This window comes from Vulpes vulpes, chromosome 1 (assembly GCF_048418805.1).
Source record: "Vulpes vulpes isolate BD-2025 chromosome 1, VulVul3, whole genome shotgun sequence".
Classification (NCBI taxonomy): Eukaryota; Metazoa; Chordata; class Mammalia; order Carnivora; family Canidae; genus Vulpes; species Vulpes vulpes.
Window position 1 is genome coordinate 167740390 of NC_132780.1, and position 18001 is coordinate 167758390.

Sequence of the window (18001 nt, forward strand, 5' to 3'; positions counted from 1 at the left end):
AAATCCCAGATTAAGACCTAACAAATATCAGAAGCAGTGTTGATTATGCCAGGAAAGGAACTACAACTAGAATATCACTATGAATTAGAAACACTCTTGATGAAGGTTGTGCTTATTCACTGCCATCCTCCAAGATCTTTCTATCTTCTACACAGGTCAAATAGGCATATGTATTGGGCATGTGGTAGGAATTTCCGTCTCTGCATATTTCAAGACTGGAACATCAGCACTGGGCTCTGTGAATCCTCCAGGAGAGTATGTAAATGTAGATCAAAGCACATTTGGTTTGGCTGAGTTTACAGGTATTTGAGGAGGCTGAGTTTATAGGAATGACTCCCTAAACCACTGGGCCATCAAGGTAGCATGCTACTGCTTCTGTCAGGATTAAGAACTTGCAAAAGCAGGGAGCCTCTAAACCAGCTGCAAGATAAGCCAGAACCATGTTATTTTGTGCCACAGTCTGCATCAACAGAATGCATACCATGTGTACTGCTTCTCTTCTTCAATAATGCACTTCTAAATCAAGGTCTCAAATGAGTACTTCTGATTGGCAGAACTCAAATAATATCCAAAATTCAAACTGCACAGGAATCTGGGGAAAATTATTTTTAGCTTCCAGTCCCTGCAATCATAGGAATATGAGCTAGAACAAAAAAAGAGGGCACGTGTGTTGAGTGAGACCTTCCATGTTTCTACCACAGTAGCCTCTCCTATAACATTGTAAGCCCTAGCTTCCATGCTACCCTCCTTCAAAAGTTCCACTGTTTTTACAAAAGGACAAGTGTCAATTAAAATGTAAGGAAGAACAGAAGCCATTTTTATAAAAATGTTCATATAATTTTAAGTTGCCTTAACAGTTATATACTTAGTCTTTGTTCTATTATGAACTTCAGTCATCCTGGGGAGACCATAACAATTCCTATCTAGATTATGGAAACGGTCTTCATGATGAACTTTTCTTTTGAGCAGTGTTCTCTAATAGGATTATATTAACCCTAGGAAAACATTTTATTTCTAGTATTTAACTTTCCAGGGTTCAGCAAATTAAACTCCTGTAACCGTCAGTGCTTTCTATTACCAATGCACATTGTATTAACATGTAACATTTATTGAATACTTACTAGGTGCCTGGTACTATGCTAGCCATTTTTACTATCTAACATGTATAACAACTGAAGTGGGTGCCATCACAATCACTATTTTGCAGAATGTGGCCGCTCAGACATACAAAGTTAAATAGCTTGCTAGTATAAGTTAATAAGCAGTGGAGCTAAGATTTGACTCAGGCAGTGTTAGATTCCAGACTCCACAAACTAACCCCGTGACTACCCTCATAATTTTATTCTCACTCTATAAAGTACCTTTTATTTTACTGTGAATTTTTTTCTTGACTTTATCTCCCAAAGACTTAAATATTAAGAAACGAGGTACGTAAACAAGTAGAGCATCAGAGAACTACTCAACAGATTTTTTTTTTTAGAGCTTAAATAAGGGCATTCTTTTTTCAAGTTCAAAGAAAAATGTAAAAAATCTGCAAAAAAGTGGCACTGGAGAATTACAGAGGGTATGAGTCTTAGCCAGTTACGTTATTAAAAAGCAACAATGAAAATAACTGTGATTTCCTATGGTAATAGATTGATGAGGTTATTTAGGATTACGTTGACAAATTGACTTAGAAAACTATTATTAAGAACTAGTTATGTACATCCAGATTTATAAGAGAAATTTCTTTTGAACTTTATAATCTGTTCACTGTTTTGTTGTCATTGATTAACTTTTACATTATATTAGTGAAGTATCAATTTGAGAAATATCTACATTAAATGTTTATCTTAAAGGACACAGGTGGCATTTTCTCTTTTCATGTGGCATTATTTAGCAATGTCATTTAAATTTTATATACAAAAGCAGTGTCTCCTCAATTTTATTTTATTTTTTTTTTTTTTAATTTTATTTATGATAGTCACACACACAGAGAGAGAGAGAGAGAGGCGGAGACATAGGCAGAGGGAGAAGCAGGCTCCATGCACTGGGAGCCCGACGTGGGATTCGATCCCGGGTCTCCAGGATCACGCCCTGGGCCAAAGGCAGGCGCCAAACCGCTGCGCCACCCAGGGATCCCCCTCAATTTTATTTTAATCTCATATAGAACAATGGCAAGATAGGTGCTGTTTCTTTGTTTCAAGATACTTTTGAAGCCTATCTCTAAGATATTTTAAGGGATATATTTAATGAAGTTCCAGCTATGAGTTATACACGCCTAAATGTGATTAATAATCAAATGGCCTTGGGCAGCCCCGGTGGTGCAGCAGTTTAGCGCCACCTGCAGCCCGGGGTGTGATCCTGGAGACCCTGGATCAAGTCCCATGTCAGACTCTCTGTATGATGCCTGCTTCTCCCTGTGCCTGTGTCTCTGCCTCTCTCTCTCTCTGTCTCAATAAATAAATAAAATCTTAAAAAAAATAATAATCAAATGGCCTTTCTCCTAATAATTATATGGGATATAGTTTATTGTCTCCATTGTCCTTTTACATTTATTTAGTGGTGAGTACTTTTTGCTGCCTCTAGGTGAAAATTTAGAGTTCTGCATTGTTTTCTCCTCTATCTAAAGTGCCTCTCCTTCGACTTACGGAGAACAAAGAAGTCCTTCCCACCTGTCTCCAGTGTGGAGGTGAAATTCATAGTGCGCCAATATCTATCCCAAAAGATACCCTCAAACTCCATTCTTTCATATATATCTATACCTATACTTATATATATATATACCCTCATATATATCTATACCCTCAAACTCCATTCTTTCATATATATCTATACCTATACTTATATCTAGTGGGTCAGGGCTTAAGGGTCTTATCTTCTTAATTCATTCTCTATATGGTCTATCTTCTAAATATAATTATTTATTTTGATACTTCAACTAAAACTTCCATTTCAGCACTTTGTGATATATTTCAAAATATTAACTGCTATAGAAAATTTTATAACTTACATAAGTTATAATTTGTCTATTTCATAATTTGCTTAAGAATGATCCAGAATTATGCTGACACCTTTTGTATTCCTGACACTATAGATTTAGTAATAAAGTCTTAGAAATTGACCACTAAATATATTTTGACTTGACTTGATAGTAGAAATCTATTCATTTGTATCTTTAGTTTCAGGTGCAGCATTTTGTGTCTCAGAGTCTGGTAACCCTGGGAAGTTGCAGCTTATTGAGAAAATCTATAATATCTCTGCTTTTATCAGAAGTAAACAGCTTCACTGATGTTCTGGCTACCATCTATCAGGTACATGTACCCTGAAACTGTAACTCTTATTTATGGTTAATGCAGCTATAGACTTTTCTTTCTTTTTCTCCTCTCTGTGCTTCCTGCCAGGTTGATATTTTAGTTATTACCTTTTTTTCCTAGAGTATGTGAATACTATTACTGTCTACTAAAATTATAAAGATATTTTCAGAAAAATACCATCTTATCATCCTTACATGGATACGTATGCCAGAGGTGCCACTGATGACAAGGAATGGTTAGATGAATGGCCTGAAATCTAATTGGGCAGCATGATACTAAAGCAAAACAGTGAGAAAAAAGTGAATGGGAGAAGATGCTAAGTAGAAAAAAAAGCCTCTCACCGGTGGTTTTTATTTTTAATTGCTCATGAGAATCATCTGGTTAACTTCTAAATATCCCATTGTGAAGCCATATGCTAGTTCAGTTAAATGGAGTTCTCTGGGTTTAAGATGCAAAGTATTGGCATTCTTAAAGCTCTTCAGGTATTCCTTGTGCCGCTAAGGTTGAAAACTCATGCTCTAGGCCTCTCATATCAATGCTGATATCGTGTTTAAGGAACAGACGTCATTCTCATATTTTAATGTTGACCCTGGTATATTATGTGTTCACTTTGTCAGCTGTTGTAATGGCATTACCGTCTCTGTGATAGAATTAAGCACAGTTAAAAGAAATCAGAGACAGGCAAAAAATGTTTTGGTAAAGAAGAAAAAATTAATTAGAAAAGATATTATGTATATAATTTTAAATAGTGTTTAACCAATTACCTACATCTAATTTCCCTACATTTAACAATATATTCCAAAAATATTGTATAATCTAATTGAATTCCGTGAATGACATGATAAATCATCTAGGCAGCAATTTTTCAAGGGACTACAAATGGTGAACTCTCTTTAGTACCCCGTGAGATATTTTTAAGTGATTGTTACTGATGTTAAGGAGCTAAAAATCCATTTGAGAAATAGTGAAGTGCTAAAATACTTGACGGTGTTTGTAGGCTCTGCCATCAAGAAAGTGATCAAGGTAGTTTGCAGTTCCCTAAGAGGACTTGATGGAAAAGAAACAACTTGAAGCATCTATATGAAAAGCAGAAGATAACCGACTATAGAGGCATTGGGTGGAATTTTTAAAATGTGTGGCCAGGGATGCGTGCGTGTGGGTGGCTCAGTCGGTTAAGCATCCAACTGGTTTTAGTTCAGATCATGATCTCATGGGTTGTGAGACTGAGTCCTGAATGGAGCTCTGTGCTCAGTGGGGAGTTGGCTTGAAGGTTCTTTCCCTCTGCCCTTCCCCCAACTCATGCATGCTTGACTGCTCTCTCTTTCTCTCTAAAAGAAATAAATCTTTTTAAAAAATAAATAAAAGGTGTGCCCAGCATTCTAAAAAAGCAAGGTAAGGTCATAGAATTTAAAAACAGGAAGCAGTGTGGGAAATGACTTTGATGAAGTCAGATTATTTGTGTGGAAAGCAACAAAGTACAGACAAGAAATTTTATTTACATTCTCATTTAATCTTTACAAGTCTCCATGAAGTAGTTGTACTTTTTACCTAGTATATAGATAAATCAAACTTTAGAGTGTTTAAGCAACTTGACTAAGATTGCAGAAATAACATATTTTAAATCTGTAATTCAAACATAGATATTTTGATTGTAAAATTGCTTGAGAATAAGAACACAACAATAACTATTTTTTGGCAGGTAATAGTGTGTTAACATGCTTTAACAACTAAAAGGCAACCTATGGTATTACATATTTGCAAATGACATAGCAGATAAAGGGTTAGTATCCAAAATACATAAAGAACTTATAAAACTCAACACCCAAAAAACAAGTACTCCAGTTAAGAAATGGACAGAAGACATGAATAGACATTTTTCCAAAGAAGCTGTACATCAGGTAGCCATCAGTCACATGAAAAGTTGCTCAGCATTACTCATCATCAGGGAAATATAAATCAAAACTACAATGAGCTATCACCTAATACCTGTCAGAATATCTAAATTCACAACACAAAAAACAACAGGTGTTGGTGAGGACACAGAGAAAGGGAAACCCCTCTGTCTGCATTGTTGAAGGGAATGCAAACTGGTGGAGCCACTCTGGAGAACAGTATGGAGGTTCCTCCAAAAGTCAAAAATAGAACAACTGTATGACCCAGCAATTGCACTACTAGGTATTTGCCCAAAGAATACAAGAATGCTAATTCAAAGGAATAGATGTACCCCGGTGTTTATAACAGCATTATCAACAGTAGTCATGCCTTTTTCCATGTCACCTTTACACATAAACAGGACACTCTACTTTTGTTAAAGTTAAAAATAAAATATATTGATAAACTAGCTTTCAGTAGTATAAAATTTTAGTAATTCCTGATCAGTAGGCTGATTCTATAAAAATCACATACCATCTAGTTATCCAGAGAAATCTGTAAACTTATTAACAAAATTCTTATAAACAAAACAGAAAACTTACTAGAACCATGTCTGTTGCTTTTGATAGAGATATTCACCCCATGGATGCTTTGTAACTATTTTAGTTTACTCACTGGCTTTTCCTAGATGATTGCTGGTTGAAGACGAGGAAAACCACTCAAAGGAATTACTCACAAAGTTTACAACAGAAGGTCCCAATGGCATAATGATTGAGAAATTAAAATCAATATCTTGATTTTATTCTCTGTTTTGAACAGCCAAACAATGCATGCCCTTAGAAAATAAGTCAGCAGTTTATGAAATCCTACAGAAGCTACTTTTTCAAAGTCTTTTTCAAAATAAATAGAAAACCAAGGTGATTATGTCACAAGATGGTAAATATACAGTCATCATGATAAGAAAAATCTGTCACTCCAAATAAAAACTCTTAATTTTAATCAGTTGATAAAGACTCCAAATAGGTATACACAAAATACATACTTGTCAAGATTTTATGAAAGTGTTGTCCTTAGCATCATAAAACAATTTTTTAAGACCAAAGAGAACTGTATTTAAGTAAGCATAGCTATAGAAAAGGATGGCAAGATAAGGATGCAAACCCACTTTCTCAAAAATCTGGTTCACAGATTATGGAAGAAGATATTAAAATTAATACAAATATATTATCTACTCTAATTTTACTTAAGTAAAAAATAAGTGGGACAATGTGCATATGAGTTGCAGAGGACAAGTTAATATAAAACAATGTCAGTGAAATGCAAAGAACTCAAATGGTCAGGTAGTAACAGAAAATATGGCACAGTTGATCTTCCAGACTCTGGAATCAGACTTTCTGAGTTCAGTAATTGGTGCTGTGCTGACTGTGCCTATGGGCTGGTTACTTAAAGCCTCTCATCTTAATTATCCTCTTTTGTAAAATGGGAGAAATACTACTTCATAGTGCAGTTGGGAGAATCAAATGACATAACCAGAAAATTAAAATTAGTAGCTATCTATTATAAACAAAAAATATATGTAAAAGCCTTGGAGAAGTATAAAATGTTTAAAATAGTGTTTGCTACATAACAAGGCTCCATAAATACCTATGGTAATAGTTATTAGGTTTCTAATTTTTATGAAATAGGATCTCTCCTGCATCTGACATACTAGTTCATTAGAAGTTGAATCAGATTCATACATATTATTATATTATACTATATGTTCATTTTGACTTGGTGATTATTTAGAAAGCTTTCCATCATTTGAAACTAAAACTTTTTCATACAGTTATTGGTGACAGCTTAGCATTCATTATGATAGGAACAAAGAAATAGTCTTTAAAGTGAACTAAACAGTGTAAAATCATTGAAAAAATTGTATCATTATATCTACTTTGAGTTCGGATTTTAAAAAGGAGTGTACATAGCATTTTTAATTTTGAGTGTCAATCTGGAAATAACTCAAATTCCTACTTACAGGAGAATTAGTAAATAAGTTATCTTAAACATATTAAGTGGAATGCTGAATTCAGTATTCAATCAATGATATATATAATAGCATAGATGAATCTAAAAAATACTAGGCTAAGAAAAATAAGTCAGACATGGGGCACCAGGTTAGCTTGGTCAGTTAAGTATCTGCCTTCAACTCAGGTCATGATCTTGGGGTCTTGGGATGGAGCCCCATGTCTGGCTCCCTGCTCACTGGGGAGTCTTCTTATCCCTCTCCTTAACCCCTCCCCCCTCCCTGCTTATGATCTCTCTCTCTCTCTCTCAAGTAAAAAAATAAAATATTTTTTAAAAAGAGAGAAATAAGCCAGACACAAAAGAATATATATGGTATGACTGCATTTCTGTGAAGTTCTAAAATTAGGCAAAACTAATATATGGTGAAAGATATTGCAGTGGTGGTTGACTTAGGGAATGGGCCTGGGATTGACTGGAAAGGGGCATGCAGGACTAGGTGTGAGTATCTGGGTGTTTGCAGTTGTCACTGTTCATCAAAATGTGCACTGAAGATCTAGGCATTCCACTGTGTGTGAACTAAATTTAAAATATGTTTTTTGAAACATACTAGCAATTCTGGCCACTGTTCAGTGCAGTACTCTGATGACTGACAATATCCTGCATTATTTGTGTATTTATCATCCATTAGTATATCTTCTTTAATGTGTTCAAATTTTTTGCTTGTTTTTATATTGAATTGTCAGTCTATTCTTTCTCAATTGGATTATCTTAGTTGTGTCTGAGATCAATTAGCCATATGTGGATGGATCTATTTCATGATTATCTGGTAGCTTTTGGTAAACTAAGATTTTCTACATTCCTGATCATATTGACTCTAAATACAGTTTTACTTCTTCCTTTCTTTTTTTAAAAGAAGATTTTATCCATTTGACAGAGATTCCTTAATTTCTCTTTCTATTCCTTCATTATCAGTGTAAAGAAATGCAACAGATTTCTGTACATTGATTTTATATATGCAACTTCACTGAGTTTGTGTATTAGTTCTAACAATTTTTTGGTGCAGTCTTGGATTTTCTACATAGAGTATCATGTCATCTGCAAATAGTGAAAATTTGACTTCTTCCTTGCCGATTTGGATGCCTTTTATTTATTTATTTTTGTTGTCTGATTGGTGAGATTAGGACTTCCAGTGCTATGTTGAATGGCAGTGGTGAGAGTGGACATCCCTGTCATGGTCCTAACCTTAGGAGAAAAGTTGTCAATTTTTCCCTACTGAGGATGATATTAACCTGTGAGTCTTTTGTATGTGGCCTCATTATGTTGAGGTACATTCCTTCTATCCCTACTTTCTTAAGGGTTTTTATCAAGAAAGGATGCTGCATTTTGTCATATGCTTTATCTGCATCTATTGAGAGGATCATATGATTCCTATCCTTTCTTTTATTAATGTGGTGAACCAAAAGACAATCCAGTTAAGAAATGGATAGAAGACATGAATAAACACTTTTCTAAAGAAGACATCCAGATGCCTAACAGACACAAGAAAAGTTGCTCAACGTCATCATCATCATCAGGGAAATAAAAATCAAAACCACAATGAGATACCATGTCACACCTATGAGAATGGCTAAAATTAACTCAGGAAACAACAGATGTTAACATGGATGGGGAAAAAAGGGAACCTGTTTGCACTGTTGGAGGGAATGCAAACTGGCACAGCCACTCTGGCCACTCTGGAGAACAGTATGGAGGTTCCTCAAAAAGTTAAAAATAGAACTACCCTATGACCCAACAATTGCACAAGTAGGTATTTATGCAAAGGACACAAAAATGCTGACTCAATGGGGCACATGCACCGCAGTGTTTATAGCAGCACAATAAACATAGGCAAATTATGGAAAAAGTCCATATGTCCATGGTCTGATGAATGGGTGACGAAGATGTGGTATGTATACACATACACACACAGAATATTCAGTGATCAAAAAGAATGAAATCTTGCCATTTGCAACAATGTAGATGGAACTAGAATGTATTATGCTAAGCGAAATAAGTCAGCCAGAGAAAAGCAAATATCATATGATTTCACTCATGTGGAATTTTTTTTCATATGTGGAATTTAAGAAACAAAACAGATGAAGATAGGGGAAGGGAAGGAAAAAAAAGATAAAAAGAGAGGGGGAGGCAAAACAGACTCTTAGAACAAACTGAGGGTTGCCTGGAGGGGAGGTTGGTGGGAGATGGGATAAATAGGTGTTAAATAGGTATTAAAGGGAACACTTGTTGAGATGAACACTGGGTGTTGTATGTGGGTGATGAATCACTGCATTCTGCTCCTGAAACCAGTGCTGCACTGTATGTTAACTAACTTGAATTAAAAAAAATATATAGTTTCTCACATTTACTTCAGATTCTGTATTTTTAAAAGACTATTTAAGAGTATGGATATACCAAAAGACGATCTTGTGTGGGCTTTGTGTGCAAAATTTTTTGTATATAATTTTCAAAACCTGTATATTTGGGTAACTCTGTTCCTTCAATACTTTGTTCTTCCTTATAACTTGACATTACAGTTTTCAAAATCTATCACTGTTAATACATGAAGACCTAATTTATTCATTTTAATAGCTATATTCATTTTTGATCTAGACTATCCAGCCATCTTTTACAAATGGGTGCTGTTATTTCCAATTTTTAGTTATTACAAAAATGTTAAAATGAGCACAGAACTCCTTTGTCCAGTAGCCTGCTATACCTTAGAAAATACACATCTTTAGCTTTACTCAGTGACAAATTTCATTTCTCCACCTAATCACTAAACCTGATGTTGTTAATTGTTTTTTAGTTTGTGTCAATATATTCAGTGTGAAACATCCTATTGCTTTTTAAATTTTCATTTCCCTTTTATTGCTGAAGTTGAACATCATTCATGTCAATTTTCCTTTCATCTTTCCTCTTATATTAAACTGACTTTCATGTTATTAGCCCAATTTTCTGTTGGATTGTTTATCTCCTTTTCTTATTATCTCCTTTTCTTATTATTTCTTAAAATTTTTCTTATTATATAATCCTAGTATTCATCTTTTATTTATTATAAATCATACAGATTTATTGGGGGAATATCATAAACCTGTTTACCATGTCATCAGCTGAAATACACCTTCATAATGAAATTTTCTTTCTTAGCTGACTCAACTTCATAAACAATTCTCTTAGCACACTGAGGCCTCAGGAACTTGACAGTGAGTTAGGAGGAGGAAAATAAAGCTGCTGGTACTTACTGGGAATATGCCAAAGGGGAAAGAAAAGAAGGCTGATGACTAGATTTGTCTCCTCTAGTAGGCCTCCTGGCATTTGCTGTTAGGGGGATATTTTATTCTATTTAATCTCCTTAGTAGAAAATTTCTAGCTAAAGAATTACTTATACTAAAAAGACTGAATCTAGGAGACATGGCTTCTTGAAGATCATCATATTACCTATAAAATTCTCTGGATTATGAAATGGAAATGTTTACCAACTTAAAACTCCTACTGTGTGAAAAACCTTGTAAAAATCTCACTGGAGGACTTTATCTATCATTCAAAGACAGAGAAACATGTCTCAAACAAGGACCCTGTGAACCACACAGGATATTCTATATCCCTTTCTACTTCATCTGTGCCCTCTGATTGTCTGTTCACAATTATTTGTAATGCTTGTGTTGAATAAATATATCTCTCTGATTCATAGAATTCAGTTTGGCAGTTCAATCATGAGTTTGTTCACAAATGTCAGCAAATGTTTTGCCAGGGCTAACACTGACCCCCCCCCCCCCCCGCCCACCCTCCATTGGACCTCTACATCGTCTACTCTGTCTTGTTTTGGCATTTTCTCTGTGCCTGATTTTACTTGGCACTTCATAGAAACTGTCTTTTGATTGATTTCAGCTTTATAAAATGCTCTCTTTGCCACCTTCCTGCTTATCCTCATATCAAGGTCAGCAGTCGGTTAATAGGGCCCAGATTGGAGCTGGATTGGAGTTAGGATTCCTTAACATTCATATAAAGTATAAACTAAGCATTTATACCTCTTTATTTTCTTTCTTTTTAAAAATTTTAAAAAGATCTATTTATTTGGAGAGAGATTGAGAGACAGAGTGCAGAGATTTGGGGCAGAGGGAAAAGAATGAGAGAATCTTAAGCAGACTCCCTGCTGAGCATGGAGCCCAGTTCAGGGCTCAGTCTCATGACCCTGAGATCATGACCTAAGCCAAAATCAAGAGTGGGGCACTTAACAAACTGAGCTACCTGGGTGCCCCCCATTTTTAGTTTTATTTAAATTCCAGTTAGTTAATATAGTGTACAGTGTTTCAGTGTTTCATAGTGTACAGTATACTAGTTTCAGGTGTGGAATTTAGTTACTCAGCACTTACATACAACACTTGGTGCTCATCATAATAAGTGTGCTCCTTATCCCCATCACCTATTTAACCCATCCTCCCATCCATCTCCCCTCTGATAATCATCAGTTTGTTAAGAGTCTGTTTCTTGGTTTTCTTCTCTCTTCCCCATGTTCATTTGTTTTGTTTCTTAAATTCCACATGAGTCAAATCATGGTATTTGTCTTTCTCTGACTGACTTATTTTTATTAGCATAATACTCTCTAGCCCCATTCATGTCATTGCAAATGGCGAGATTTCATTCTTTTTATGGGTAATATTTCATTGTATATATATTCACACCACATCATCTTCATTCATCAGTCAATGGATATTTAGACTCTTTCCACAAAAATATACACATAACTCAGTGGAACAGAGTAGAAAACTCAAAAATGAACCCACAACTATATGGTCAATTGATCTTTAACAAAGCAGGAAAAAAATACTCAATGGGAAAAAAACATCTCTTCAATCAGCAGGAGTGGGAAAACTGGACAGCAACATGCAAAAGAGTGAAACTGAACCACTTTTTTTACACCATACACAAAATAAGTTCAAAATGGATGAAAGACCTAAATGTGAGACCTGAAACCACAAAAATCCTAGAGGAGAACAAAATAAGTTCAAAATGGATGAAAGACCTAAATGTGAGACCTGAAACTACAAAAATCCTAGAGGAGAACACAGGCAGTAATCTCTTTGACATCGGTTATACCAACTTCCTACTAGACATGTCTCTAGAGGCCAGGGAAACAAAAGCCATAATGAACTATTGGGACTTCATCAAGATAAATAACTTCTGTACAGCAAGGAAACAACAAAACTAAGAGGCAGCCTATGGAATGGGAGAAGATATTTGCAAATGACATACCAGGTAAAAGATTAATATCCAAAGTCTATAAAGAACTTATCAAACTCAACACCCAAAAGACAAATATGAGAAACTATTAACAAGCATTGAAAATATATAGTGGACTCAAGAGCTATGCTTTTTGTACTTGTGAAATACTTTTATGTTGAAAATGTTTCAGAATTAAAAATATAAAACAGGGGCAGCACCTGGGTGGCTCAGTGGTTGACTGCCTTCAGCTGTTTGTGATCCCGGGGTCCTGGATCAAGTCCCACATCGGGCTCCCTGCAAGGAGGCTGCTTCTCTCTCTACCTATGTCTCTGCCTTTCTCCGTGTGTCTCTCATGAATAAAATCTTAAAATGTATATGTATATATACAGATTCTAAAATAAAAGTCTCCCTGGGTATCAGAACTGTATTGATTTAAAATGAAACCTCAGTTTTTAATGGCTTTTTTACAGAAATGTTTTTCTCCTTAGATACAGTTCATAATTCTAATCAGCATGTTGTTGGGTATAGTAGCCAAGCTATTAAAAATTAATAATGCTTTTGGAATATTGATAAAGATGGGGTGAAATCTGAATTTAAAGTATTCTATACATATTAAATACTTCAGAAACCTAATGTTTACAAAGTAGAAATTTCTACAGGAAAATATTTTTTTTTTAATTGGAAGGAAAGTATATTAGCAGAAGGAAACTCAAAAACTTTGCTGCCTACATCAGGGAGCATTTTTACTATTCAGATGTCTGTTTAAGTAACTTGTTAAATAAAATAAAAGCTAAGCAATTCATTTATAAAAATGGAACATGCAAATTAAACATTCTGAATCTGTAATGAGTTTGTACATACTTTCTCCAAAGTAAACTCATTTTCTTTATCAGGGCAAAATGTAGCAACAAAATAAACATTGTTTAATGAGATAAAGAGAAAAGTAATCATAGCTCTGAGCAATAAAAAGCTGACCTATTTCGGTTGAACCGTATTATTTTCTGAAATTTTGCATATTTTGATATTTTGATATTTTGATCATATCTAAGATCTAGGAAGCCTGGCTCTGTAAGTAGTCAGTCCATTAGGGAGAAGAATTTGCATCAAACTGTGTTTAAGTGGACAATATAGAGATTAGGGGTTCTCAGCACAGGATTTTCCTTTTCATTTTGGATTGTTTAACAAAAACTTACAAGAAATTCCTGATAATGAACTCTATTTTAGATTAGTGCTGTTTCTCCTTTACCAGTGTTTTTGATGCAAATATTTAAATACTAGGTAAGGATGGAGCAAGGCCTAAAATTCTCCAACATACGGGCAGCGTAGGTGGCTTAGCAGTTTAGTGCCACCTTCAGCCCAGGGCCTGATCGTGGAGACCCGGGATCGAGTCCTGCCTCGGGCTCCTGGCATGGAGTCTGCTTCTCCCTCTGCCTGTTTCTCTGCCTCTCTCTCTCTCTCTCTCTGTGTCATGAATAAAATCTTTTTAAAAAAATTCTCCAAAATACACTGTTGGCCTAAATATTTCTACATGCTGAATGACTTTTGGAAGCTGCTGTTTATGAAGCTTCTATCTGTGAGCTCAACTGGCAACAAATTTGAAAATTAGCTAGAACATTTGCCACACATAGGCTAGATCTTTTTAAAAGAGGTCACCAAGGGTAAGCTAAATCATTGTGGCTAGGAGCATGAGCTTTGGAATCAGATGCCTGGCTAAAATGGCATGTGATCTCTAAAGTAGTCTCTTTTGTCACCAAATCAAACCTGAAGGCTCTAGAATGAATTATAAACTTAAAAGCAATACAGAAGAGAGGAATGTTAAATTAACCCTGAAAATGCAGTTGATAAAATCCAGACTATGTAGGAAAAATAACTCATCATCTTCAATAGATAGACTGCATTATTATGAGAAAGTGGACAGTGAGATGGGGAGAAAAAGAGGGAGAAAGAGCCTATATTTTAAGAGAGTAACCTATTGCTGTATATCAGAGATTGATGAACTGTGGTCTGTGGGCCAAATAGGGCCTGCTGCCTGCTTTTGTAAGTAAATTTTTATTGGAACACAGCCATTCTTATTCATTTATGCCTAGTCTATGGCTGCTTTTGCACCAAAACAGCAGAGTTGAGTAGTTGCAGCAAAGACCATATGGCCAATAAAATATCAAATATTTACTATCTGGCTCTGTACAAAATGGTTTGCCAATACCTGCTATATATAAATCTTAATTATATACTGATTTGAACAAACTAAAAAAATATAATAAATTAGAAGACATTTGGGGAAAGTTGAACACTGTATATAATTATATTAGGGAATTGTTAAATTTTTTAGATGTGATAATATTGTGGTAATGTTTTTAGAAGATCTTTATCTTTTAGAAATAAATATTTAAGAATTAAATAAAATAAAATAATAATACTTTTAGGCCTGAATATTTTTTCTTAAAATATTGACAGCAATAGTATCTATCACGTTCATTTTTGTGGATCTCATTAATAATCCATATTTGCATTTAGCATATAACACTATGTGTCCAGTGCTGTTACCTGCTGTTATTATTACTATTCAACAAGATATAAAGCTTAAAATACAAAACTCCTCTGACATTAATATGCCTTTATAAAATGCATGATATTAGAACCATCTTCAAGAGCAGTTTTTCAGGTATTATGTTTGACAACTGATGGTCTCTAAACCATTTTCTGTGGAAGACAGGCATGGGTAACTACAAAGATTGTTGTTTTACTCTTTCTCCTGAACATAAACATTGGACAAATATTTAAGAAACACTTTGAAGAGGTGCCAAATTAGTCTGGTGGTAATGTTTGAATTTCCTTGTGTTGACTATGGCACTGAGGACTGAAGAGGCCTGAAAGATTTGTCACAGGAGGCCAGAAAACACATTTTCCTTGCTTTATGATTTTGCTTTTGCATAACGAATAATACTTTAAATTCTTAAAGTTCAAAATCCAATGTGACTTACTTTGCATTGGTGGTATAGTGTGAGCATAGCTACCTTCCAAAATGTGACTGGATGAGATGGGATATGTCATTACAGTCTATTTCCTCCTGATTAAAACTTAAAAACAACTACTTACCTGAGGACTCTAAAATGTAAAAAACAATAGTATGTGAATTGTTAAAGAGGATAATTGTTAAGGAAGAAAAAAAACATGCAATCTGTTTCCTTTTTTTTCCTCTTTTATCTCCCAGATATGATCCAAGAGTAGCCTCACTCAAAAAAGTAAACAGTTCTTGAGAGTATCAAGAGCTTGGACAGAAACATAGCTTTCTGGCAGGCAGACTGGGAACAGAGCCTTTATGAGTTGGAGATTACAGCAGGAATCCTTGAGATGCTCAGTTTTGCTTTTGTTTTCTCTCTAGTCTCATCAGTAGTGTTCATGGTCATTTAACTGTGCATAAGTGGCAGGAATGGTTAAAACCCTGAAAGAAACCAAAGCCTTTCTGGCAACAAGTAATAAAAAAGAGAAGGAAATGATGCAGTGGGGATATAAATTCTGATTATCTTCTAGAACATTAGGCATCACTTTTTTTTCCTGTTTTAAGGCTGATTTTCACAGAATTGACTATCACAAGTTTGTGGGGGTGGTAGGATGTTTATTTAAAAAATTGCCTTTTAGAAAACTTTTGATGTTTTGGACAATGTGCTTACTTCAGATAAATGCTTTAAGGTTGAATGGCATGTAAATGGTGTCTATTTAAAGTAATCCAGCAATTGCATTACTAGGTATTTACCCAAAGAATAGAAGAATACCAATGGAAATGGACACATGCACCCTGATGTTTATAGTGGCATTACTGACAACAGTCAAATTATGGAAAGAGCCCAAGTGATGTAAAGATAAAGAAGATGTGTTATATACATATATATAGTGGAATATTACTCAGCCCAGAAAAAAAGAATGAAATCTTGCCACTTGTAACAATGTGGACAGAGTTAGAAAGTATTATGCTAATCAGAATAAGTCAGTCAGAGAAAGACATATACCATATGATTTCACTTGTACGTGGAATTTAAGAAACAAAACAAATGAGCAAAGGGGGAAGAAAGAGATAGAGAGAGGCAGACCAACTGTAGACAGAACAAACTGATGGTAAAAAGAGGGGAGGTTGGTGGGGAGATGGATGAAATAGGAGATGCGGATTAAGGAGGGCACTTGCGATGAACACTGATACTGTATGGAAGTATGGAATCACGAACTTCTACACCTGAAACTAATATTGCTCTGTAGGTTAAGTATCTGGAATTTAAGCAAAAACTTTTAAAAAAAGAAAGTGAGACACCATCACAGTATTTCTGTGGAGTACGATTTTCACTTAAATGATTTTGCTGAAAAGTTAACACTGGAAGTTTTATTTTTGTCTAAAAGTAAAATTTCCTTAGATCAATTAAAGATGCCTTATTTTGCACAATCTTCTCTATTACCATAATATTCTCATTAAATGTTTGATAATTTTAATTACCCTTCTTTCTGTTTCAATTCAAAGCTACAGGCCTGTTAAAAAAAAACAACCAAAGAGAAAGCTGTAAAGATGTAGGCAGACATTTCCTTTTAAAACCTATTAAAGAACAAGTAGTTCAGACTAACCATTCAAATTTCTATCTAGTTCATGCTAGAGGGCATAATCAATCAAAGATAAAGACCAGGATGATTTATCATTCAAGGTCACACATTACTGTATACTTGTGGATATTATAATGGCCTCTGTGCCCTAATTTCAGAAGCCATATCTGAAGGGGCTGTGACAGTGCAACTCAAAATATGAAAATGAACTATTTTGATTTCTTAAAAATGACAAGCTGACATTTTAAAGTAATTATTAATTTATTCATGATTTGATCGTGGGTGAAGACAGGGATTGGCAACATGGGTGGAAAGAGAATGGAGTGGCAGTTGGAAACCTTGGGTTCTATTCTAGCTCTGATATTAACTAGTTTAGCAGCTTTGGAAAATTCACTGTTCTGAGCCTAATTCTAAAATCAAATGGTGTTGCTATTTGGTGGTAGGTATATATATTTATCCCAGGCATTTGAATCAAAGACTTAGGGTAGCAGCCAACCCAACATATGGTTCATGGGTATTCTTTAAACATATTGCATCATGATCAACCCACTATTCTGGCCATCTTACCATTTTAGTTTGAGGAATGTCTCCAGGGTTACATAGAGCAGATGCCCACACAAAGCATAGCGACATTACTAATGCTTGCTTGAATGGCTCATGAAGCTGTTTGTCTTTCTCCTGACACAATCATTATCCATAGCTTTTTGAATCATGATACTAATAACTCCTTAAGAGTAAAGTCTGTGATCACAAAGCATAGCCTAAAATGTAGATTTGGAATTCCTGATTAATTTTACACCTGCAAACAAAGGCTCCCTGCTACATTGAAAGGTCACAGTGAAACATCTTCCAAAGCCTTAAAAACATACCAGAAGCCTTCTAGCAATGAGCGAATGCAATGGGGTTAATTTTCTTTATCTTGAATATCTAGAGTAGTCATTTATCTGTGAATTGATTAAACTTTCTCAGTTCTCTAAATT

General features: G+C 34.9%; 1 protein-coding gene across 1 annotated transcript in view; it reads left to right on the forward strand.

Moving 5' to 3' along the window:
• The window catches only part of MEI4 (meiotic double-stranded break formation protein 4), a 210567-nt gene that overhangs the window by 141648 nt on the left and 50918 nt on the right, over positions 1–18001 (forward strand). The window contains exon 4 of the mRNA XM_072735748.1: positions 3162–3293. Within this exon, the coding sequence (XP_072591849.1) occupies positions 3162–3293 (132 nt within the window). The remainder of the gene's footprint in view (positions 1–3161; positions 3294–18001) is intronic.